General features: G+C 35.0%; 1 protein-coding gene across 1 annotated transcript; it reads left to right on the top strand.

Moving 5' to 3' along the window:
* Window positions 1-4,746: 4,746 nt before the first annotated feature.
* Window positions 4,747-23,927, top strand: LOC127084043 (calcineurin-binding protein 1). The gene is made up of 18 exons (XM_051024415.1): window positions 4,747-4,950; window positions 5,064-5,138; window positions 5,329-5,489; window positions 9,786-9,997; window positions 10,630-12,503; window positions 14,261-14,467; window positions 14,576-15,238; window positions 15,346-15,581; window positions 15,724-15,934; window positions 16,064-16,219; window positions 16,841-16,998; window positions 17,082-17,274; window positions 17,398-17,780; window positions 18,118-18,298; window positions 21,922-22,151; window positions 22,295-22,958; window positions 23,363-23,435; window positions 23,535-23,927. Exons 1-18 carry the CDS (start codon window positions 4,948-4,950, stop codon window positions 23,714-23,716), a joined length of 5,862 nt encoding a protein of 1,953 aa, XP_050880372.1. The 5' UTR covers window positions 4,747-4,947; the 3' UTR covers window positions 23,717-23,927.
* The last annotated feature ends 299 nt before the right edge of the window (window positions 23,928-24,226 follow it).

Raw genomic sequence — 24,226 nt, 5'->3', positions numbered from 1 at the left:
GAATACCAGAATTATTGGACTTCATTCTGAGCCCATTAGGTCACAAATGGCCTGCTCGCTAGGAGAGCAAATCCTTCGCCTAGCGAACCCTTCGCTACAACGCTCGCCTAGCGAAGCTTGCGATATATCAGAATTTTTTGGCTTCATTCTGAGCCCATTAGGTCACAACAAGAGCATTATAAATAGCCAAGCTTCAGTCAGAAAAAGGGGAACGAAAACGGAGAAAGGAGAACCCTAACAAGCAAACCCTAACACTCACGAGAGGCAAACCCTGAAGGAACTCGGCGGCATCAAGGTTTACCTCTGCCCAATTCAATCCGATTTTCCGATTCAAAGTCGCAATTCAATTGCAAACAGGTTCACATTGCTATTACTACCTTATGTTCTTAATTTGCATATGGCATTATGATTAAATTTATGAAAATATCTTAAGTTTGGCATGTGAATTTTAGCATGTACCTGAATACCTTAAATGATTAACCATATAATTGCTGTAATGAAAGCCATAAGGCATAAAATTGGTTGAAATTGTACTGATATCAAAACCAGGATCCGCAGCCGCTCGCTAGCACATCGCTAAGCGAGCATGCAGCGAGTATTCGCTAAGCCTTCGCTAGGCGAGTCAGGAGCGAACGTGACAGTAGCTGAGTTTTCTGTTCTGATTTTTCACTCATGTTTTATCATAGCCATGCATCATTTACCCGACCCTATTTACTGTTGTGATTTTTTTTTATGGTGTAATCCTCGATTGCACCCTGATTTGGTGTTCTGACATGTTTTGTTGAGTTTTTTGTAAAGGTTCACATATCCCAGGAAAAGATTGCTTGTTAGGTATTCCACTTTATTTGTGGGATACCCTTGTGGAGATTCACCCTGAATTACTCAATTGATTTTAATGTATTAATTCTATGGCAAAGATCCACCCTAAATTGCTTAATTGACCTTAATGTATTAATTTTAATGTGGGGATTCCTCCTAATTACCTAATTGATTGTAAAATACGGCCTTTGAATATGTGATCTTGGACCTCTCTTTGTTATCCTACGACTCCGGTATTATGGTCACGTCCCGCGAATGTGGGGATACACTTAGCAAAGACCCTTCGATTAAATCATCATGTCCCTATAAAATAAGATCATAGTCCCTCGGATGTTGCCTTTGAATATATGATTTTGTCCCTCGATGACCCTTCGGTGTAGCTTACGGTTAAATGATGATCGTCCCTCCGAATGCTAAGGTATTCTTACAAATGTTGCCTTCAATGACCAATCGATGACCCTATGATGACCCTTTTACATCCAAAGGATAAAACTACTTATTTCTCAATAATAAAGACGGTTTTACCCTCACAAGGATCGGAAATGCCCATCAAGACCTTGGGTAGGTGTAACTCTTAATTGCTTACTCACAATTTAAAAATACTTTTCACACTTCATAAATACTAGAAAATCACCACTTGGTATACATTCATACTAGAATCATTACTGAGTTATATTTTTCTACACCGTTTTCAAAACTAAACGAGATAACCACTTTGTATACATTCATACGAGAATCGTTACAAAGTTAAAATCTCTTTTTCCAAAACATTTTCCAAACAATTCACGAACACTTTTTCAGACAAGAAAAATAATATAAGTGATCAAGCAATTAAGAGCCCATGGATAACCATGGATACAAAGGGTGCTAACACCTTCCCTTTGTATAATGTACCTCCCGAACCCCAAATCTAATTAAGGTCTTTCCTGTTCTTTTCCACCTTTCCTTATTGGATAAAAGAAAAGTCGGTGGCGACTCTTGCTAACCGCGACATTTGCTTTCCAAAGCAAAAACACATAAAGTCAGTTCACCGTATGACTCCTATATAATAGAGGTTTCTCCTCATTTCAAGTTACACTAGAATTCCGATTTTTACTATCATTTTCTTATTTTTTCTATTCTTATTTTTTATATTCTTTCACTAAAGTTGCCTTAGTGTCTTGTAAATGAAGAATACATTAAAGTTATTGGTTGTATTGATGTTTATGCTTAAGTGTTCTTCATCAAGAGTGTGATTTTATTATTTGATATATTTGGTTCTTGAGATTGTCATGGTAAAGTTCCTGTTTGGTTCTTAAGTTCAATTGATAGATTTTTTGTTTGGTTCAAGGGCCAACTTATGTAAAATATATTCTTTATTGCAGTAAGATTCGTGGGTATATCCATAAAATCTCAAGACATTATTTTAGTGGAAATCTCAAGAATTTTATTTTGGAAAGAGGAGAAGGCCAAGTGGTTAGACCAAACCACTATAAATCCCAGTGTAATCTCTCTATCTCTATCTCTTTTATTTATTTTAATTTTTTTTTCCTTTCGAATTTCTTCTTTCTATTTTTCGCAACTTTATCTTTACATCAACATAAATTGTTTTTAAAAATAAAAGTTTTTTTTAATTAATCACAATTTTCGCACTTCACAATTCATCCATATTGTGTTCGGAGTCACTTGTCCAACAATCCATGACTATTTGACGACAATGAAAGAGCAATGTCAAATGATTTTGATACTTCACATTATGTACTTTTAGCCCTTAATGATCTTTCTTTCTTTCGACATACAAAAGCATATTGTGATAATGAACCATGTTTGTAGCTCTATTATTTACTTTCCATTTTTTTATAATCACACAAGATATATGGTTAACATACATAAACATATCAAAATTATTGAAACTCAACATAAAAGCCTCTGTATAATTTCAACTAATGGAAATGTATAATTATATAATATTAGGATAACACTATTCAAACAAGGTCATTAAATACTGTTATTTGGACACTTTCAAACTAGGGAATAAATTGAGATATAATCATAACCCCAATCTAACAAAATCAAGACACAAACAAATAACAACAATAGATAGAACTTGACATTACATGAGATATAATGCATAATAATTAAAAAATAGGAAAAAAATCATTGCATCATAATCACAAGATGTAATGTGAGGATGTGAAAAAGTAGCCCAATGGAAAAAATGGTCAAAATCGATTAACAAACTTAAATTAAATATGTAAGAGTATGAATTGAGTGATTTAGATAAATATTGATAGTTCTCATGCAAAGAGTGATTATGAGATATTTACTCATTTATTTTCAAAAGAGGAGCGAAAATAATCACGTGTTATATTAAGGATGCACCGAAAAAATCACTATATGGACGGTGTGTTTAGAGATCACTATCCAGACACACTCATTTGTACTTTGGATTTGGATTTGGATGTGTTTTGGTGTATATGTTGTGTTATATTGAGGATGCATCCGAACTGTATTATCTAGATAAAACAAATGAATAATTTCAAAAATTCATAAAGTTTGAGAGAAACATATAAAGTGTAATGAACAACCTCATTAAGAAACACATTAGTTTTCAAAAATGATCTTTGGGCAAATTGCCCAATTATGTCATCCTAATAGGAAGAATTTTAGGTGACACCCCATACACATTTATTTGACACGCCTAAAATTCGTACAAAAGAGAATTTTTATTTATATGTAAATATAAAAAATTTGTATCAATCTATTTCAAAGTATGCATTTTAACCATTAAATATACAAAAATCAACGTGCGGAGATCAAAATCTCTTCGTATTGAAAAACGACAACCAATATTCTACATTTTTCAATAGTATTTTCCTGTCATTTTTTTCTTTCTTAAATACTCTCTTATAATTGTGCATATTTGTATGGGAAAAATGAAAAGCAATTTAAGGAGATCAAAACTCCACGTAAAACTAAACCATCTCCACTATTTGGTGAAAATGACTTAATTTGCATGAAAAATACATTTATGTTTTTCAATCTAGGTATTTTGCAAATAATATAAAAAGAAAAGAATATTTTTAACTAAAAATTAAAAGAGCGTAATAAACAATTGAACGAAAATGTAAGGGTGTAGATCCATGTGTGTCAAATATATTTCACCAATATTTCAATTATTTTTGCTTTAAATCTGACTTATATTGTATTTTCTATTCTTTAATATGTAATATGTAGAGTTTTTTGGTTGACAATCCGTTATAACACACCAACTCTAATGCCCACACGAACTAAGAGAATTCATAAATAATAGAAGGAAACTAAGAGAATTCATAAATAATAGAAGGAAGAGGTCTACAAAGGATAAGTTAAACTAAGTTTTATTACTCATAATAGAAACCAAATTTAATCAAAATCAAATCGTAGACAGAATTAAAAATATTGTCGTTAAAATCAATACTATAATAATCTCACAATTTAAAATAAGAGAAAAGAAACATACACGAATAATGTAAAATATTTTTACACCGTCAATCAATGAGATTCATATATCCCGCTACATCATACTTTTATTTTTAAAATACTGATATAAATTGATAATATAAAATATTTTGATTGAATATCAGTGTAATATTTCTTTATATTGACAATGCACTACCTTTAATCTCTTAAACCAAACTCCAACAAATTTCTAAAAATTCTGACTGGGTTAGAGACACTTTAGTTTTTAACTTTTTTTGCAACAATAAATTATTTGAAAAAAACAATTTGTCCTTCAAAATTCAGGATATAACCTTATAAATATAATCCGTCATCAACCCGAACCGGGTCTCTCATTCTGTTTATTTTTTATCAATTTATTATTTTGAAGTTTATGTGAGATCCGACCCAAAACTTACGGGTTAGGATGAGTTAGAGGACTAAAACTTATGTTTTTTTTCTTCTTTTAATATAAAGTAAAAAAAGCGGTGAAGTCTCAAGGCGACGTCGTTTCTGAAACAGTTGAACAGCGGTTCTCAGAGCGTGCGCGCTCTTACACTTACACAAGTTACAACCGGAAAAAGAATCCGAAACCAAAATCGAACGCCGGAACCCTAAATCGGCGAAGCTTCAGAGAATTTGAACACTCGATACTCTGAAGCTTGAAATATGGTATGCTATTATCTTCATTATCACTGTTGTAATTTCATCGTTAACGTCTGTAGCTTCTTGCGAGTTTCGAAGTTTGCATTCTGATAAAAGTTCATCGGTTTTGTTTTTTTCAGTTCTCAATTGCAGCTATCAATGACACCGACTCTAAATGTCAGTGGGAACCATTAGCTCCCACCAAAGAAGCTCAGGCACGTTTCTCTCATTCTCTCTTTACTAACTCTGAATGATTATGATTCTTAGGTTACAATGATTATGATTCTTATATGTTCTGTATGTTCTGTTTAACTTTAGTTTCTGTTTATGTAAACTTGGGAGCTATACATTGTCAATAATCATATGATATAATGTTTTTTTCCCTTGTTTATTTTATTTTTTCAGGAATTTCATCTTTCTCAAACTTATCATGATGGACTTGTCAAGTTACAAGCAAAAGAGTATGAAAAGGCTCGCGAGCTCTTAGAATCTGTTCTTAAAGATCCTCTCATTGCTAATGCTAAGGTGGATAGAGGTGCTGGTGACAGTCATCTATTGCAGCTCAGGTTTCAATCTATTTACTACATACTCTATATCAAGTTCTGCACTGTTCTTGTCCTTGTTGTATCTTCATATAGTTTCCTATGTCAACCCATTGTTTAGTGAAGCAATGTTGGACACGGATTTATTGTTTTGATTTACTGTAAATTAAGTTCTAGGAAACTATTGATTCTGATAATAATTTTGTCACTTCTTTTAATCTTAATAAACCACATTGCTGGTGAATGTTTCTTTTGAAACTACTCTTTTATTGGGGGTGGGGAGCTTAGTTAAAAAAGTCATGCCATGATTATGGGGTGCTTTATAGGAGAGACCCATATACATGTACTGTTTAATTCATATTGCATGTTTTCATTTTTCTACCTGCACAAGCTGTTGCTTTTCTTGCCATGCTTCAGATACTAAACTGGGTCAATTAAGTATTTGCAAGCATTGTTGTGTGCTCAATAGATTGGATTAATCACTGTTTTGCTATAAGTGTTTTATAACTTGTCTAGTTGGATTTGTCAGTATTGAAATATAAGAGAGTCTCTTAGAATATTATGATTTATATGAAGTAGTTTATCTTGGAAGATTAGTTTCTAATCTTAGAGCATCTTACATTATCTCCTAAAATTAGTTTCCATATTGCGTAGTTATAAGTACCGTGATTTAGTTTCCCGGTTTTCCTACTTATTTAGGATTAGGAGTCCTGTATCCCTATAAACAAGGGTTAGTGTTTAGCAGTGTTATCGATTGAGGATGGAGGACCAAGGCGGAAAGCTAAAAATCCATCATTTTGAGCTGCTATTGTGTGCAACAGCAGAACAGCATAGCGGTGATAGGCAAGGTAGTCAGACTCGAGATCCTACGCAAGATCGGGTTGGGGTGATTAGATCGTGAATCGGGGGATCGTAACACGAATCGTAAGATCCTACCAAATTGAAAAATTCATATATATTTTGCATATAAATTAATAATATGCATATGGCACAACATAATATACAAATAAAATTCAAATAACACTAAAATTGCTTTAAAAAACTGAAATTCCATATGATAATATTCATTGAAACTAATTCAAGACAATTCAAAACAACACAACATTCAAAACAGTAGCAAATAACAATTGAAAACTTCTAAGAAAAACTTAATGAAAATTCACTCAATTTCCAAACAGTTCATGTTGGAGTTGGTCAAAATCACTCAATGAAATATTGAGTGAGATAGTGACTCTATTTATCGTGAGAGAGGTGAAAGAGTTTAACGTGAATGAATTGGAATGAATAAATGTATTTTGGGAAATCACACTAATCATGATGTATTTTGGGAAGTTGAATAAATCCTTAATTATTGGGTGGTTGAGTATTGATTACTCCCAGTTATTATCATTTATTCTAGTTATTAGGCAGAAAAGAATCTTTTCAGGTTTAAAAAAAAACTTTTTTAGGGTTTTTCAACAGAAACTGCGATTCTACCATTTTCACGTGATATTACGACGATTCTGGCCGTGCCTACCAAAAACCGATTCTGAACATTCTCTGGCACGGTGGGCAGTTGCAAGATCGTTAAATCGTACGATTAGGATCGCGATTTTGACTACCATGGTGATAGGGTTGCTCGTGATGCTTTTGGCTTACAAGCTGCCATCTGCAATAACGGTTGTTGCCAAGGTTGTTAAACTCTTACGAGTTTATGAATTTAGGTCATAAAAACAAGTTTACGATCATGTAAACTCTCTTTTTTGTAAACTCTTAGGGCGTGTTTGTTTCATGGATACGAATGTTATTCCCGAGAACGTGACATTGGAATTCACATATTCCTTTGTTTGTTTTAAGGTTTAATAAATTATGCCCGAGTACTTTTTATTCCTAGGAATATAATTTGTTCATGAACTTCTTAACTTTTATTCCCATGTCAAAGGATGGGAATCTTACATTCCCACTAGGTATGGCAACGGGGCGGGTCGGGGACGGTTTTTACCTCCCCCAAACCCGAATCCCCAAACAGTCCCCGTTCCCCGCCCCAAACCCAAACGGGGATGGAGAATCAAAACCCAAACCCGTCCCAAACGGGTTCGGGTATCTCCGCCCCGCCACCATTCATTTAGTGAAATCAATTTTTTTAATAAAAATATTTATTTTTTCCAAAATAAAATTACATTACAAATAATAAAATAAAACAATCTGAAAAAATTTCATACGTATATTTCAAATATTTTAAATAATAAATTAAAATTAAAATTTCAAAATATTGACCATGTATTTAATATTCTAAATATAAAAAATAAATAATAATGTACACAATGAAATAAATGAGGTGGGTTCGGGGTGGGTACTAGTGTCCCAATTACCCGACCCGTCCCCATATTTTATAATCGGGGAAAACCCAAACCTAAACCCAGTCAAAACGGGTTTTCCCCGTCAACTTCGGGGCGGGTTCGGGTGGGTACCCCACGGGTTCGGGTTATGTTGCCACGCCTGATTCCCACATGAATATAAAATAACCAACCATAACTTCCCACTCTCATCATGAGAGTCTCATGTTATTTTAACACATCTATTTCTAGTTTTTAATTTTTAAATTTAATTAAAATAAAACCTAAAAATATTCCTGGAAATTTTATTTATTTGCCAAACACATTGGTATGAATAAATTTCTTGGAAATGATATTTGCCAAACACATTGTGAGGGATAACTATTATCCCTCAATTTGAGTTTGTTGCTTTTTGAAATTTCATTTTTTTGCCTTGTTTTTTGGTCTTTTAAAATCTTAACAATTTGAAGAACTTACATTTTTATGATTTGGTAGGATAATTTATGTAGTTTGATACAAGTTTATGATTACGACCTTTTTTATATAGTTTAGTGTATTTTTGTGTTATAATAAGTTGAAGTTTTGAGTTATTGATGCATTTATGATATTGTATAAAATAATGTTATGTATAAATTAATTTTGATATTATTTCAATATGAGGTAAACCCGTATTAGTCTACGAGTCGGGTTTAAGAGTCAATTTCACTTAGCCAAAACATATCGACTTAAGTCTAGAGTTTAACATCCTTGGCTGTCGTGGCCGCAAATTGGGGCCCCAAACAGTTGTTGAGTCCACAATCAGGTTTTCAGGGCAAAATTCTTCAAATCTTTTTTTAAAACCGTTGTCTTTTTTCCACCAAAGGTATAATGTCAATTCGAACCCGTTTTAACGGTTATCTTTTTTTAAAACTGTTGTCTATTTTTCATTCTGTCATGTTCTTGTTCTCAAACAATTGTTTTGTTCCTCCTCCTACTTTTAGTTCAATTATGTTTTGTTTTTCTTTGTTTAAGTTTTATTGCTCTATACTTTAGGTTCTTTAATTATTAAGTATGATGGTCTCTTTAGTTTTGTGTTCTTATTTTTGAGTATTATGCGTTTTTATACATTGATTTTTAGTATTTGCAATAGTTGCAATCCTGCTCCGCTATATAGAATTAACAACATAGCTGAACTGCCTTAAAATGCCATGGCATGATTATGGCCGATATTTGACAACACAAGTGTTTTTGGCTTTTGTATAAAATCATTATTATTAGGTTTTACATTGGATCTAACTCATTTTTACAAACTCATTGTTGAACTTGCTGTGTGGATATAAATGGTGTGTCGCGTGGATTGATAAGCTATGATGACATTTTAAGTTTTATATTTAGTCTAACTCATTCTTACAAAATCAGCTTGTAAGGTGAGGGGTGCCTATCTTTATTATAAAATAATTTCGTTTTTTGGATTTTTTCCAATAATTGTTACATTATTATTGTATGTAAACGTGTTATTATTTCTCTTCTGCTTTCAGTGTTGTTAAATAGCGGCTACAGCTCTATTGCATAGCGTAGTTTGAACAAATCACTGTTCCGGGATACACTATTTAGTATTTAGTAGCATGAAATAGCGGCAGTGCTGTTAATGGTGGAGAGCCAAAATGCGGCGTTATAGTGGATTATGGCGGAAAAATCCGCAATATTGGCCGATATTTACCATTGCGGCTAGCCCCAAAACTGCCATGTATATCCGCCATAGCGGCCATGGCGCCGCTATTTGACGACACTGATAGTGGCACTATAGTACCGTTGCTTAGCAGAATTTGAAAAAACTGCTATATCTGCTATCTGCAATTAACAACACATTTATTTTATCTGAAACCTATAACCTGACCGTTCAAAGATTCTTACATATATTCTAACAGCTAGCTCCTCTTATCTGTGTTAATTCACCATTCACTTAAATATGTGTGTATGTATGTATGTATGTACATCTCCGCGTTACTTACAGAGGTTTCTGCAGGTTTTTGGCGTTGAAAAACCTTGCCGCTGTTTTTCTTCAGCTAGGTTCTACTCATCATGAGAATGCTCTACATTGTTATCTTCAAGCTGTTGACATTGATTCTAAAGATTCCGTTGTATGGAACCAGCTGGGAACATTGTCATGTTCAATGGGCTCGCTGAGCATTTCACGTTGGGCATTTGAACAAGGCCTCTTGTGCAGCCCTAATAACTGTAAGCACCTAATATTTTTAATATTTCCTTTTTCTAGTGGTTACTTAATGACGCGCTCATGGTATTTCTTTTCTGTTTTCATGTCTGGATTAAGTCCCTTCATGTTTTTCCAATTGAGTGTCTTTTGAGCTGTCTATCTATCTCTTCATGCTTGCATAAGCATGTTTGTTGGATAAAACTGAAGAATGACATCCACAACATACAAATGCATTTTGGACCCTAAAGTTACCTAAAACCCCCTTTTTTGTATCATCACAACAGAAATGAAATTAGCACATTGAGCAGTGTGAAAGGCCATTCCACCAATTGCAATAATTTGTTACTTCTCACTGAATGGATATTCAGCTAGAATGCATTCTGGCATATTTATGTTTAGTGCTTTTCTAACTTGTCCTCATTCATTGCATTTACTTATTTTTTGAACTTCTATGGGGTATGGTGATTATCACTGTGGCTCAAGATTGATATTTGTTTGCATTATTATCTAGACTAAATTAGTTCTTTCAAAATTATTTGGATAATCATTTCCAACAATAAAGTTCATCCTTTGAAAGTAGTTTTCATAATATATTCTATTTAATAATAGTTCTATTTGTGCATCTGTCATATTCCACCCTTGATGCGTGATGTAGGGAATTGCATGGAAAAACTTTTGGAGGTTCTTATTGCAATTGGTGATGAAGTTGCCTGCCTTTCTGTTGCTGAGTTGATTTTGAGGCACTGGCCATCACATTCTCGCGCTTTGCATGTTAGAAATACTATTGAAGAATCGGAACCATTGCCATTTGCTCCCAGAGGCATAGATAAATTGGAACCAAAACATGTGCGGCTCAAATTTTCTGCTAAGAGAAAAGCTATTGATGAGAATCTAGATGAGGATGTTGCATTTAAAAAGTTGAACCAAAACAAAGATCTATACCTCACAGAGGCTTCCTGGGTGGTTCTTGCTGATGCACTGCTGGGGATCTTACTGCCTTCAAATCTGAAAATTTCTGAGGTGGAACCTAAAAAAACGTGCAGTTCTCCGGACATTAGGCTAAGAATATACTTGCCTTGTAGTTCAGAAGCTGCTCTGAACACCGTGGAAGTGAAAGGGTTAAGTGGTGAAAATAGTGCTTTTAGTGATGCTAATGTAGGACCAGCAAGTGTTTTTAAAGAGAAAGAAGCAAATACCCAAGAAGAACAACCACATGAAAGGCGAAGTTCTCGACTTGAAAGGCTCCGCAGTCGTAAACCAGGGAAAGAAGATTCAAACTCTTGTGGTAAGGACCCTGCCAAGGTTGTCATTCGGTATCTAGAACCTTTCATTGCCGTTGGATTGGGTGATCAAGAAACTACCAATAGTGATACCGCCATACTATCCTCCTCAGGAAATTCTGAATATGATAATGTTTCTGCATTTTTAAGCCGTACTTCAAATAACTATGGGGCTTACCATATGGGGCACTTGCTGTTAGAAGAGGTTTCAAGACAAGGCCTCCCATTTCAGGATGCTTTTGTCAAGTTTCTGGAGTTGGAAAAGTTAACAAGGCATTGGGGAAAGGATAGAACTGCTGAGTGTAACATTTTTCTTGCTGAGCTGTATTATGATTTTGGGTTATGTTCACCCACTGGTTCTAAACAACTGGAGTGGATGTCAGAGGCATCTTATCAGCTTTGCAAGATTGTTGAGTCTGTAGCTCTTGCTTATCCTTTTCACCTGACTAGTGCCTTGAATGAAGGTTGCATTTTAATTGATGGTTTTCAAGGGACTAGTGGAACATCAATAAACACCTCCACTGAGAATAATTCAGATTTAGATAGCCCGCTTCTGATGAAAAACAGTTCATTCTGGTCTCGATTTTACTGGATAAGTGGGAGATTGTCTATTTTTGAAGGCAACAAGGCAAAAGCTTGTGAAGAATTTTGTATTGCTTTGTCACTTTTGGAAAAAAGGGGAAAAATGGAACATTCTCCAGGTTCAGTCCCCCGCCCACATTGCAAGGATGTAAAAGAGATAAACATTGATAGAGTTCTCTACGAAGTTAATATATTGAAGGTCAATTTTTTGATGGAAAAGTCTATCACTAGGATGATGGAGCAAGAAAAGTATGTTGACTGTGTATCTCTTCTTACTCCACTTCTGTTCTCTACACAGGATGTCTACTTCAATTCATTTTCTTTATCCATGGCAGATAAAAAAGATGAAAAGATAACTTCCATCGAGCTCATGGCTCTAGATGTTCTAATTGAAGCATGTCAGAAGATAACACCAATGGATGTAGAACTGTATTTCAATTGCCATTACAGAAAACTGAAAATACTCATGGCATTGATGGGTTTGAGTACAAGTATTACATCATTTAAATCTTCTGACCAAACACATGGTTTCAGTACACCTTCTAATTTGGATGACTCAAATGAAAGCTCTATCAAGCACTGTAGCCACTTGGTTGCGGAGGAAGTGAAGGCCCTCTCTGACTGTATATCACAAGTGAAGAAAGTTATTGATCACTGTGGAGATTCCGTGAGTAAATATCATTGTCGATAGTCTTGGATTCTAAGCTGTCTGATCCTGAGGTGTATTTCTTTAAAGTTGCTTTTCTGTTAATCCATGTAGCTCATGAACTATATCTGTCGTGAAATTAACTTATTTCATGTGCACAATTTAAATAAATCCATTAGTTAAAACATATCTACTAATTGTCTATTATGAGACTGTGTTTAATCACCCTAATCCATGAACTTCTACGTATAATACTCCCTTTTGGATAAACTGGACAAGCCTCCTCAATATGGTATAAGAAATTTTTTGTAGCATGTAAAAACAAAAAAGCTCGCTCCCTAGCATTACTGGTGTTTGTATTAGAAAACGATAAACAGAGAGAGAGAAGATAGAGAATTGATTCATTCTGTTATTTCAGTTTTGCATTCAATGAATGTACAATTACTCACACTAGTGAGTAAATATAGTGCAGCCTAGAGTAACTAACTGTGCTGACTCAGCATCAATTAGTTACACAGTTGAGGGAAAATGTCTTTTCACATACATGAGCCTTTCTTAAGGCATTCCTCTATTATACTCTATTAGTTTGCTTATTTGATATTTTGGGCCTGGCAGATTTCTAGTTGAATTTGAAGAGATTGGCAAGCTATACTTTTAGACTTTAGTATATGTAGTATTTTGGGCTTTTCTTATTTTTTCCTACCAACTTTTAGAGGCAGGTTTTCCTCTATGAATTCCCTTTTCTATGAATCTAGAAGAAAAAAAGAACCAACAAAACCATAATTGGATTTGGAGATTTTTTCTCCTATATTGTTTTCCCCTCATTCTCGTTATATCATCAAACAATTGTCTGTTGTCTTTGATCTGGATGTATTTACCAGAATCATTTGTTATTTTATCAAATGGGAAAATATTTTAAACTTAGCTTAGTATGAAGGATTATCCAATATCCATATTAATTTTTATTTTGAACCAGTGTTGGTAGTCGCGGCTAGTGTAATGTAGCAGTTCATTCAAATGTTGCTACACATCAGTGCTATAGTGCCGCTGTAGCTGCTATTTGACAACATTGTGTACTAAGTAGCATATCGCAAAACAATAGTGATTTGTTCAAATTCTGCTACAACTGCTATTTTACAATCCTGTTTCGAAACCATTTTCGTTGGAATCAAAACCCATTTATTTGATTTTTAAAGAGAGATTTACAGACCTTTGCTTGTACAACAGTATTCAATAGGATTAAAGGAATAATACAAATTGCATGTTTGCTGATTTTAGTTTCCACACAGATCTTTCTCCTGATACATATGTTACGTGCAGCTTGAATTTGGACACAGTGGCCCAGTTATTTTGTCACTGGCTACTTTTCAATGGAATAAGTTGTATGTTGGTCAATCTTGAGTGCAATTTCAATTTGCATTGCAATAATTTTTACAGATCGGAATAAGAACTTTGGTATCGTGGCAATAAGCAATTTTTACTGTCCAATTCTGTATCTGGGTGTATTGCTCTGATTTTTAAGAACCTTCAATTGCCTCCATATATGCTTTGTTATGTTGTGTTTATGTCTCCTCTCTATTGTATCATCCTCTTTATTATATTTTCCTCCCCTTTTGTCATAAACTGTATTTTTCATCGAAAAGTAAAACAGCCATTATCGGTGAGATTGCTAATCCAATTAAAGTAACATGGTTTTACGAACAGCACTGTCTGTTTCCTTGTCATTCCACTGCAGTATGTCCTTTGTCGTGAAAGCATTTGTGTTCATACGCTTGCAGGACGGCCTCGCTGTTCCGACAAGCAGCATTTGTCAAATGCAATCTCTGATGCTGTTAATCATGGGCTATGTCGCGAATGTACTCGTGTGCAACAAAACCTCTGCACAAGTAATATCTGATCAAGTGGAAAGCAACTGTTTTGTTGATGCAGCCATTGTTTTCTGCAAACTTCAGCATCATAGCCGGACCACACCTATCGAAACTCAAGTTAGCTATCTCCTTTGTGGCATAACTTTACTTTGAATGATTGCTCATTTAAATTATTAATTTTTTTAATAGAAATCTTTGCCATTTTTTCCTAAATGCTCAACTCAGGTTGATTTAATTGTTGCAACACATTACATGCTTGCTGAATATGGGCTTTGCTGTGTCGGTGAAAGTGTCAAAGGTGGAGAAGGAACATTTCTTAGATTTGCAATAAAGCATCTGTTGGGCTTGGATATGAAGTTCAAATCCAGCTTTAACCTTAAAAATAAAGAACCAATGCGATGCGAAGAAGCATCCAAAAACAGTGTTGTCAATTTATCTATGGAAGATTCAATATCAGATACATTAGATTTCCGGATTGATTGGACCAGAATTAATGAAATTACCTCTGTGAAAAAGGATGTTTCCGAAGGAATATCTAAAGGAGTCTCATCTTGCAAAGTTCAAAATAAAGACAGTACGGAGGTAGAGTGTGAAGATAACATGGTTGCTGGGACTGACTGTAAGTTAGTTAAGGAAGAGAATTCATGCAATCAATTAATTGAACATGGAAATGAACTTTCTGAAGATGAAGCAGAAGAACTTGAGTCTAAAATTGATGGGGCCTTAGATCAGTGCTTTTTCTGTTTATATGGATTAAACCTAAAGTCTGATTCATCCTATGAAGATGATCTAGTGATGCACAAAAATTCAAGTCGGGGAGATTATCAGACCAAAGAACAGTGTGCTGATGTTTTCAAATATGTTCTTCCTTATGCGAAGGCATCTTCTGTGAGTCCTCTCTTTCTTTAATTTGCATAGCTCAGCTTGTTTACACAATGTGGTACCGGAATTGCAATTTTATACTTTATTTTGCTAAACTTTTTCATGTCTGTTAGAAAACTGGACTGGTCAAACTTCGCAGAGTTTTAAGAGCTATTAGGAAACACTTTCTGCAGCCACCAGAGGACCTTTTGACAGGAAATCCAATTGATAAGTTCCTTGATGATCCTAATCTATGTGAAGATAAACTATCTGAGGAGGCCAGGTCTGAAGGATTTCTTGAAACTATAACTAAGACCATGTTTCCTGATGTGGGAGGTCTTGGACAGTATAACACAACACTATTGAGGAGGTATACATTTATACTAGTGATTTTTTTAATAAAAAATTTAGTGTTAACCTGTCTCCTGTGAATCATATTTAATGGATACTGTATATCCATGACATTCTTTGTTTTTATATTTTTGGTTTATCTCAGTTTTAGTAACTTTCAGGTCTGAGCCATATGTGGACGTCTACTGTAACTTGTATCATTTCTTGGCTCTGTCTGAGGAAATGAGTGCAACTGATAAATGGCCTGGATTTGTGCTGACCAAGGAAGGGGAAGAATTTGTTGAGCAAAATGCTAAGCTCTTCAAATATGATCTCATGTACAATCCTCTACGCTTTGAAAGCTGGCAGCGACTTGGAAATATTTATGATGAGGTAAGTCTAATTGCATTTGGCTCTTTAAAATGTTGATTCTTTGAAATTTTCAGATGAACAATGAAGTCTTAATATCTAAATATGTTAACATATAGAATTTCATATATGTTCTTGATTGCACTGAGCCAGGAAGTAGATTTGTTGCTTAATGATGGTAGCAAGCACATTAATGTAGTAGGATGGAGGAAGAATCCCACTTTATCTGAGAGAGTGGAAACAAGCCGAAGAAGGAGTAGACGGTGCCTACTAATGAGTTTAGCTTTGGCTAAGACATCTGCTCAGCAGGTTTGACCCCTGCATATATTCACGCCGTTTGAATTTTCTTTTTCTTGGACGAGGATAATCAATATCCTCTTGTTCAGTTTGGTTCATTAAATGTAATAATTTAACTACAAAAGAAAAGAATATTTTTTATACCCCTAAGCATTCCATCCAAATGTTATCTTCTTTAGATGAAGGAACTTGTTGTTTTTTGATAGCTACTCATTTACTCTAAATGTCGGACAATATTTAAGGCCAACAAAATGTGCCATAGATATGCGTTTTCATGCTGTAATGTTCAAGGCTCTTATTGTTATGGATTCATAACTTTGTATGCTTACAAGTTACAATGTTAAATACACTCTTAGGACTTTTTAGATGTTGGTTGTCTTTGTTTGAGGTAAACATATTGATTCTGTATTTAAACTTTTGTGTGTATTTGTTATGTTTTCAGGCTAACAAAATGTGTCTTAAAGCTGTAATGTTCAGGACTTGTAATGTTATTGGCTTGCAATTTTATATGCTTACAATACTAACTTGAATAAATACACTCTTTTAACTTTTTAGATGTTAGTTGTCACTGTCTTGGTATGCGATTTGATACTCTATTTAACTTTTTTTTGGGTGTAATTGTTGTATTTTCAGTGCGAGATACATGAGTTATTGGCATTGGTATACTACGACAGTCTTCAAAATGTCGTCCCATTTTATGATCAGAGATCAGTTTTACCCTTGAAGGATGCAACATGGGTGGCGTTCTGTGAGAGCTCAATGAAACATTTTAAGAAAGCCTTCGCACTTAAGTATGCCCTCTTATCTTGTGTCTTATTTTCTCTCCTTATCTGTGTTATACTGATGTTTTTGAACCACTTTTGTTCTTTTACAGGCAGGATTGGTTGCATGCATTTTACTTGGGTAAACTTAGCGAAAAGCTTGAATATTCATATGAAATTGCACTATCATATTACACAAAAGCTATTGCTTTGAACACATCAGCTGTTGATCCTGTCTATAGAATGCATGCCTCGCGCTTGAAACTATTAATTAAATGCGGAAAACAGAATGTGGAGATTCTGAAGGTTTTGCCTCTTTCTGATTGCTTTGCTATATTTTATTTGCTTACCTTTGCCATTGTCCATTTATTCTGATTGTCCATTCATCAAGTCAATTTAAAAATTAAAGGTTGGTTTGGTCCTCAACAGGTTCTTTCAGCAGACTCCTTTGATCAATCTGTAAAAGAAGCTGTCACAAGTATCCTTGGCAGCACAGATAGCTCATCTTTAAATACAAAGGAGAGCTGTATTCATGCCAAATTTGTGGATACTAAGCATGGAGGGTTACTCAAATTGGATACTGCATGGTCCATGCTTTACAATGATTGCCTCTCTGCACTTGAAACTTGTGTCGAGGGGGAACTCAAGCATTTCCATAAGGCCAGATACATGTTGGCTCAAGGGTTGTATAGAAGGGGGGAAAGTGGTGATTTAGAGAGAGCTAAAGATCAACTATCTTTCTGCTTCAAATCTTCACGCTCATCATTTACCATAAATATGTGGGAAATCGATAGCATGACCAAAAAAGGAAGGTACATTTTTAATATTAACCTTTTTTTAATCTTTTCACTTCTATTATTTAACCTTCTGTTAGTTTAAGCTTGATGTGGTAAATTTTTTGCTAGAAACAATTGATTATTGAGAGTTCATACTATGGGATATTTCCAATGGTGTGTGGCAAATGCTTTGGTATTTCTACTGAGTGTTATAACTAAGGTTTGAAGATTTGAAATATATCGTGGATTTTTCTTAAATGAAAAGAAATCTTTCCCAAATGGTCTTATGTAACTTGAGGACTTCCCACTCAATAAGAAGCATTAATGTTGTCAATAACTAAACTAATTTCTACTTTGCATTTAATGATATCAGGCGCAAGACACCGGGTTCTACTGGGAATAAAAAAGCCCTCGAGGTGAACTTACCAGAAAGTTCTCGAAAATTCATTACTTGCATTCGGAAGTATTTGCTGTTTTATCTCAAACTATTGGAGGAGACAGGAGATAGATGTATTCTTGAGCGTGCATATGTTTCCCTCCGGGGAGATAAGCGGGTAAATCCCTAAAAGTCTGATTTAGAATTATAACTCAGTAAACAATAACTGCTTTTGCTTAGTTATGATTCATTTGTTCTCATGGAACTGGAAGCATTCTTTCATTTTAGTTTTTTTTACTTGATGCTTCATATGCTGATTTTAACTTTACTTCATTTAAGATAATAGTATGAGATGAAAACACGTTTTTGGAGATATGGATTTATGCAGGCCTAAGGAAGGAACACCTTCCTGTTCATATCATCAAATCTGATCGCAAATTGAAGGATTTACTATCAGCTTTATTTAAAACTTTAAGGAAAACTCTTGCGAATATATTTTATATAAAATCAATCCTATCATGTACCAATCATATCTCCCCCTTTCTCTTCATCTTTTTCCTTTGTCTCTGAAAAACTTATTTTATATAAAATTCCAAACACAATCAGGTCGATTTTGCCTCCAGAGTAATATTTAGAAGTTTCTATTGCTGATTCATTCAACTTTTTTGAATGGATTTATTTATTTATTTTTAATGGAGATTAATTTAACTATGCAATCCAGTATTTCTCCTAATTCTTAAACAATAATAAAATCAACCTCATTAACTATTTGCTACCTTCTTCCCCTAGACATCTCAAAGGTGTTTCTTAAACAGGTTTTGAAGCTTTTCTATTTGGGCTAATTCTGTGGTGCACAAGTAAAACAGTGTTGTATCGTGCACTGATTTTTTCCCCACCATTAAATCAATAATATCTCACTTGATCCAATGGTGTGGAACTTATTGATCCAACGGTGAAAACTAACTTGTGCACCATAGAACTAGCCTATGTGTTTTATTTCTCCCTTTTTATTTAAGTATTTGTATGCATGAGCAAAGCCCCCTTTCCTCACCTTAAGAGATGGGTAAAAACATTTCAATTCTTAGGGTGAGGAAAGGGGTCCCTTGCCCAATGGTATTCTGCACCAAACATCTTGCCCTCATACACCCCAACAAAATGGGATAGCCGAACGCAAAAATCGTCATCTTGTAGAAACCACTCGGATCCTACTTCTCCAAGGTAATGTTTCTCTCCAGTTTTGGGGGGATGCGGTGCTCACGGCATGTTACCTCATAAATCGCATGCCCTCATCTGTCTTGAATAATAAAATCTCTCATTCAATCCTGTTTCCAAACTCTCCTCTCCACCCAATTCCTCCTCGAGTATTCGGATCTACGTGTTTTGTACACAATCTCTCTCCTGATCTTGATAAACTAGCAACTCGATCACTAAAGTGTGTCTTTCTTGGTTATCATTGTTCCCAAAAGGGTTATCGTTTATATTCTCATACTCTACAATGATACCTCGTATCGGCCGATGTTACCTTCTTCTAGTCTGTTCCATATTTCGAGTCCAGCCAAGTATCTCCGGAACCTCTTCAGAAAAGTATTCCCACACCTCTTCCGGAAGTCCCATTTGTCAATATCTCCCATCATTCTAGGGAACCTGACCCACTAGATACCCTTACGGTTGACCCCTCCACTTCTCGACCACTTCAAACATATCAACGTCGTCACCCAACGTTTGTCGTACCTGCCCCTGAGGTCATACCTGTCCCTGAGGTCAATGCGGACTCTCCTTCGACGCTCTCGCCATCACCAGATCCGATCCTGCAATCCGAGTCTGATCTTTAGATTGTCCTTCGAAAAGGTATACGTCAAACACGAAATCCTTCTCCACATTCTATTGATTTATGTTATCATCGTTTTTCCCCTTTGCAGTATACTTGTTTGTCTTCTATTTCTATTCCTAAAACTCTAGGTGAAGCATTATCTCACCCTGAGTGGAGGCAATCAATGATTGATGAAATATGTGCTCTTCAAAGCAGTGGTACCTGGGAACTGGTTCCTCTATCCCCTGGAAAATCTTTAGTAGGTTGTCGTTGGTTTTATACAGTGAAGGTTGGTCTAGATGGTAAGATTGATCGATTTAAAGCTCGCTTGGAAGCCAAAGGATTCACTCAGATTTTTGGGTTGGATTATAGTGATATCTTTTCACCTGTAATCAAGATGGCATCTGTTAGACTTCTTCTAGCCATTGCAACCATTCGACATTTGCCTCTTCATCAACTTGACATCAAAAATGCCTTTTTACATGGTAATCTTGAAGAGGAAGTATATATGGAGCAACCTTCTGGGTTTGTTGCTCATGGGGAGTCATCGAATATGGTTTGTAGGCTACACAAGTCTCTTTATGGTCTTAAGCAATCTCCGAGAGCTTGGTTTGGCAGATTCAACACTGTAGTACAACAATTTGGTATGGTCCGTAGTGAAGCTGACCATTCTGTTTTTTATCGTCATTCAGCCCACGAGTGTATTTATGACATTGTCATAACTGGTAGTGATCAACAGGGAATACTCCAGTTGAAACAACATCTCTCGAAACAATTTCAGAGAAAAGATCTTGGTAAACTCCACTATTTCTTGGGTATTGAGGTAGCCCAATCTAAAGATGGTTTGGTGATTTCTCAGCGGAAATATGCTATGGATATTTTGGAATGAACAGGTTTGTTAAATACTAAACGAGCTGATACTCCTATGGATCCAAGTGTCAAACTACTATCCAATCAGGGGGAGCCTCTATCTGACTCAGGAAGGTATAGGAGATTAGTTAGAAAGTTGAATTATCTCATAGTCACTCGTCCGAACATTTCTTTTGCAGTCTGTGTGATAAGTCAGTTCTTAAATTTCCCTTGTCAGGAACACATGGGTGCTGTTATCAGGATTCTAAGATACATCAAATATGCTCAAGGAAAATGTCTTGTGCATGAAGATAAAGGACATACTCAGATAGTTGGATACTCTGATGCTGATTGGGCAGGGTCATCCATTGATAGACGGTCTACCTCTGGGTATTGTGTACTTGTTGGAAGAAACCTTATATCCTGGAAAAGCAAGAAACAAAATGTAGTTGCAAGATCAAGCACCGAGGCAAAGTATAGGGCCATGGCAATGACAACATGTGAACTTATTTGGTTAAAACAATTGCTCAAGGAACTTAAAATTGAAGAAGTAAGATCAATGACACTTGTTTGTGATAATCAAGCTGCATTGCACATTGCTTCAATTTCAGTCTTCCATGAGAGAATCAAACATATTGAGATAGTCTGTCACTTTGTCAGAGAGAAGATCGAGTCAGGCGACATCGCCACAAGCTTTGTCAACTCTAATGATCAATTGGCAGACGTGTTTACAAAATCCCTACGAAGCCTCAGAAACAATTATATATGTAACAAGTTTGGTGCATTTGATTTATATGCTCAAGCTTGAGGGGGAGTGTTGATATGTATTTATGTATATATAGAAAGAAAATATTCTCTAGAATATTCCTTTGTGTATTCTAGAATAGAATAGGATAACTATGTAATTAATAGTATGAGCCGTACTTTTTTCCTATATAATACATCTTCCGTAGTGCTATTCAAACACACGGTTTAACCTAAATGTCTTAGTCTCTCCTAATTCAATACCAATATTGTATACACTCTGGTAATGCATGGGTAACTCTCAACTAAAACCCACATAATTTCTTGTCATATTTGCACCCCTTTGTCATCAGATGTGAAAGTATTATTAACCTGATCTGTTGTCTCTTTACTTGTAGTTTTCATTATGCCTTGAAGATATTGTACCAGTGGCTATCGGAAAATATTTAAAAGCCCTGATTTCAGCCATGCGCCATTCTCAGACTACTGCCTCTTTTCCAGTGAGCAGCTCTGACAATGTGTTGGATAGAATGTTTGCTTTATTTATGGAGCAAGGAAGCTTATGGCCAGAAATATGCAGCTTGCCTGAAATTGAGTGTCGTGATACATCAGAAACTATCATATATGGGTAATAAATCCTATTTAATTTTAAATTATATAAAATAAAATTTTGAACTGATCTGAGTCCGCAAACTTTTGTAGCTTCTCTGGTTGAAATATAATGTCTTTGCTGTCTGTTTTGTCCTAATTCAGATCCTCAAATATTTGCAGGTATCTCCATGAACATATATCATCATTGGAGATAAATGGAAAACTGGAAACTCTTGAAACAGTTAATGAAAAGATTAGAAAACGTTTTAAGAATCCTAAGCTCTCAAATAGTAATTGTGCAAAAGTTTGTAAGCATGCTTCTGTTGCTTTGTGTCGATCTCTTATATACAATTTGGCACAAATCACTCCTGTATCATGTGGATTCTTAAATGGGATTCAAGTCCATAATTTGAATGATGATGGGATGGAAAATAGCCAGTTGCTCTGTATTGATTTGCAGCCACATGAATTATTGATTACATCTTTTGAAGATTCATCTATTTTAGAAAAGATTGAAACAAAATGGAGTCCCATTCTATCAAAAATAAAAAATATACTGATCAAAAAAGCTTCTGATGAAAATTTGGAAACAGCTAACACTTTGCTCAGAGCTTGCTATATTTTTTACCGGGAAAGTTCTTCTGTGGTGCTTACCTCTGGCCTCAACTTTTATGTAATTCCATCTCAATTAGTAACAGAGACACCGTTCAGCCCAACTATGACTGGAGTTGAATCCCTTGATCTGAGCATCCCAAGGAAGCTTCTCTTGTGGGCCTATGCGATAGTACATGGACGTTATGCAAATATATCAGTTGTTGTGAAGCATTGTGAAGAAATTTCAAAGGTATGCTAAGTTCTTGTTATATCATCTATAAGCAAGAAAAACTTAAATGGAATTTGTTAGAGACGAGTCATTCATCATTCGTGTGTCTTCTCACCTAAGCTTTGAGATATTTGCTTTATGACAATCTTTGAGATAGGTGCTCGGCTTTCAAGTATTTCTTGGTTGACAGTATTTTAAGATTTTCACCTCCAGGAGCTGTAAGTTCGGAGTACATCTCCCACATAATAAATTAAGTTGGGGAACTTAGTTTTATCGACATTCTAATTTTCTACAACTTTTGTTGTCGTACTTCAACAGAAGATTATGCTGTATAATCCTTTATCATGTTTACTTGATTCATTGCATGATTTTGAAATAACCAATTCATCCAGTCATCATTCCTTACATTTGGTTCTGTGGTGCAGTCAAAGATGAGAAGGGGAAGTGGAATGTCACCAGCGCTTACAAACTCACCTGCTACTGCCCCATCTGTTCCTGGTAATTTGTCATTCTCAATTAAATAATAATGTGTTTGGACTTTGAAAGTCTATTAAGATAAGAAATTGCTTAACGTTTACAAATACATGTTGGTTGTAGGTAGCAGTAGAAGTGGACCATATGAGGTTGATTCTACCCATGTCACAACAGCAGGGAGTGGTTCAATTTACACTGATGTTGTTCAGAAGAATCTGTTTGGTTCTCCCCAGTTGCATCAATGTACCACTAACGATGCAGAGAGAAGCAATGCAAACGTGCGTGAAGGAGAGACACGAGATTGACTACCCCTTTCTTGTCCTTGTAAAGTTTTGAAGTTTTAACGACTGTAAATTCCAATGTTTGTAAGAAAATGTGATGACCATAGCAGCCTCAATTGTTTTTGTTGTAATGATTAAGCTGGTTAATCGAGTGAGAATGATCATTAGTTTTATCAAACAAAATATCAAAAGAATATTACAAAATCTTGGCAATGACTACGGAGATTGTGCACCATATCCTATTACAAAATATTGGCAATGGCTACAGAATATTACATGCCAGACTTATAAAAAAATCCTGTATGTTAGATTCAATTTTCAAAAAACTTGGTAAAAATACATATTGAACTTTTTAAATATGCTATTGAATTTTTACTTATTTTGCCGGATATTTTGAAAATGTCCAAACTTTTTAATAAAATTTTGATAAGAATAATATAAATATTATGAAAATACGTGGAGTGTCAAAAACAAATTAGAGATTCACCTGATAAATTCTACAAAAAATTGCAAGATCTTCTATAGACTCATTAC

Source organism: Lathyrus oleraceus, chromosome 5 (assembly GCF_024323335.1).
Source record: "Lathyrus oleraceus cultivar Zhongwan6 chromosome 5, CAAS_Psat_ZW6_1.0, whole genome shotgun sequence".
NCBI lineage: Eukaryota > Viridiplantae > Streptophyta > Magnoliopsida > Fabales > Fabaceae > Lathyrus > Lathyrus oleraceus.
This window is presented reverse-complemented; position numbering and strand designations above follow the sequence as displayed.

Coding starts and splice junctions, on each gene's coding strand:
- LOC127084043 (XM_051024415.1), top strand. Junction 9,998..10,629: donor CTTGTGCAGCCCTAATAACT/GTAAGCACCTAA, acceptor TGCGTGATGTAG/GGAATTGCATGGAAAAACTT. Junction 22,152..22,294: donor TCAGAAACTATCATATATGG/GTAATAAATCCT, acceptor AAATATTTGCAG/GTATCTCCATGAACATATAT.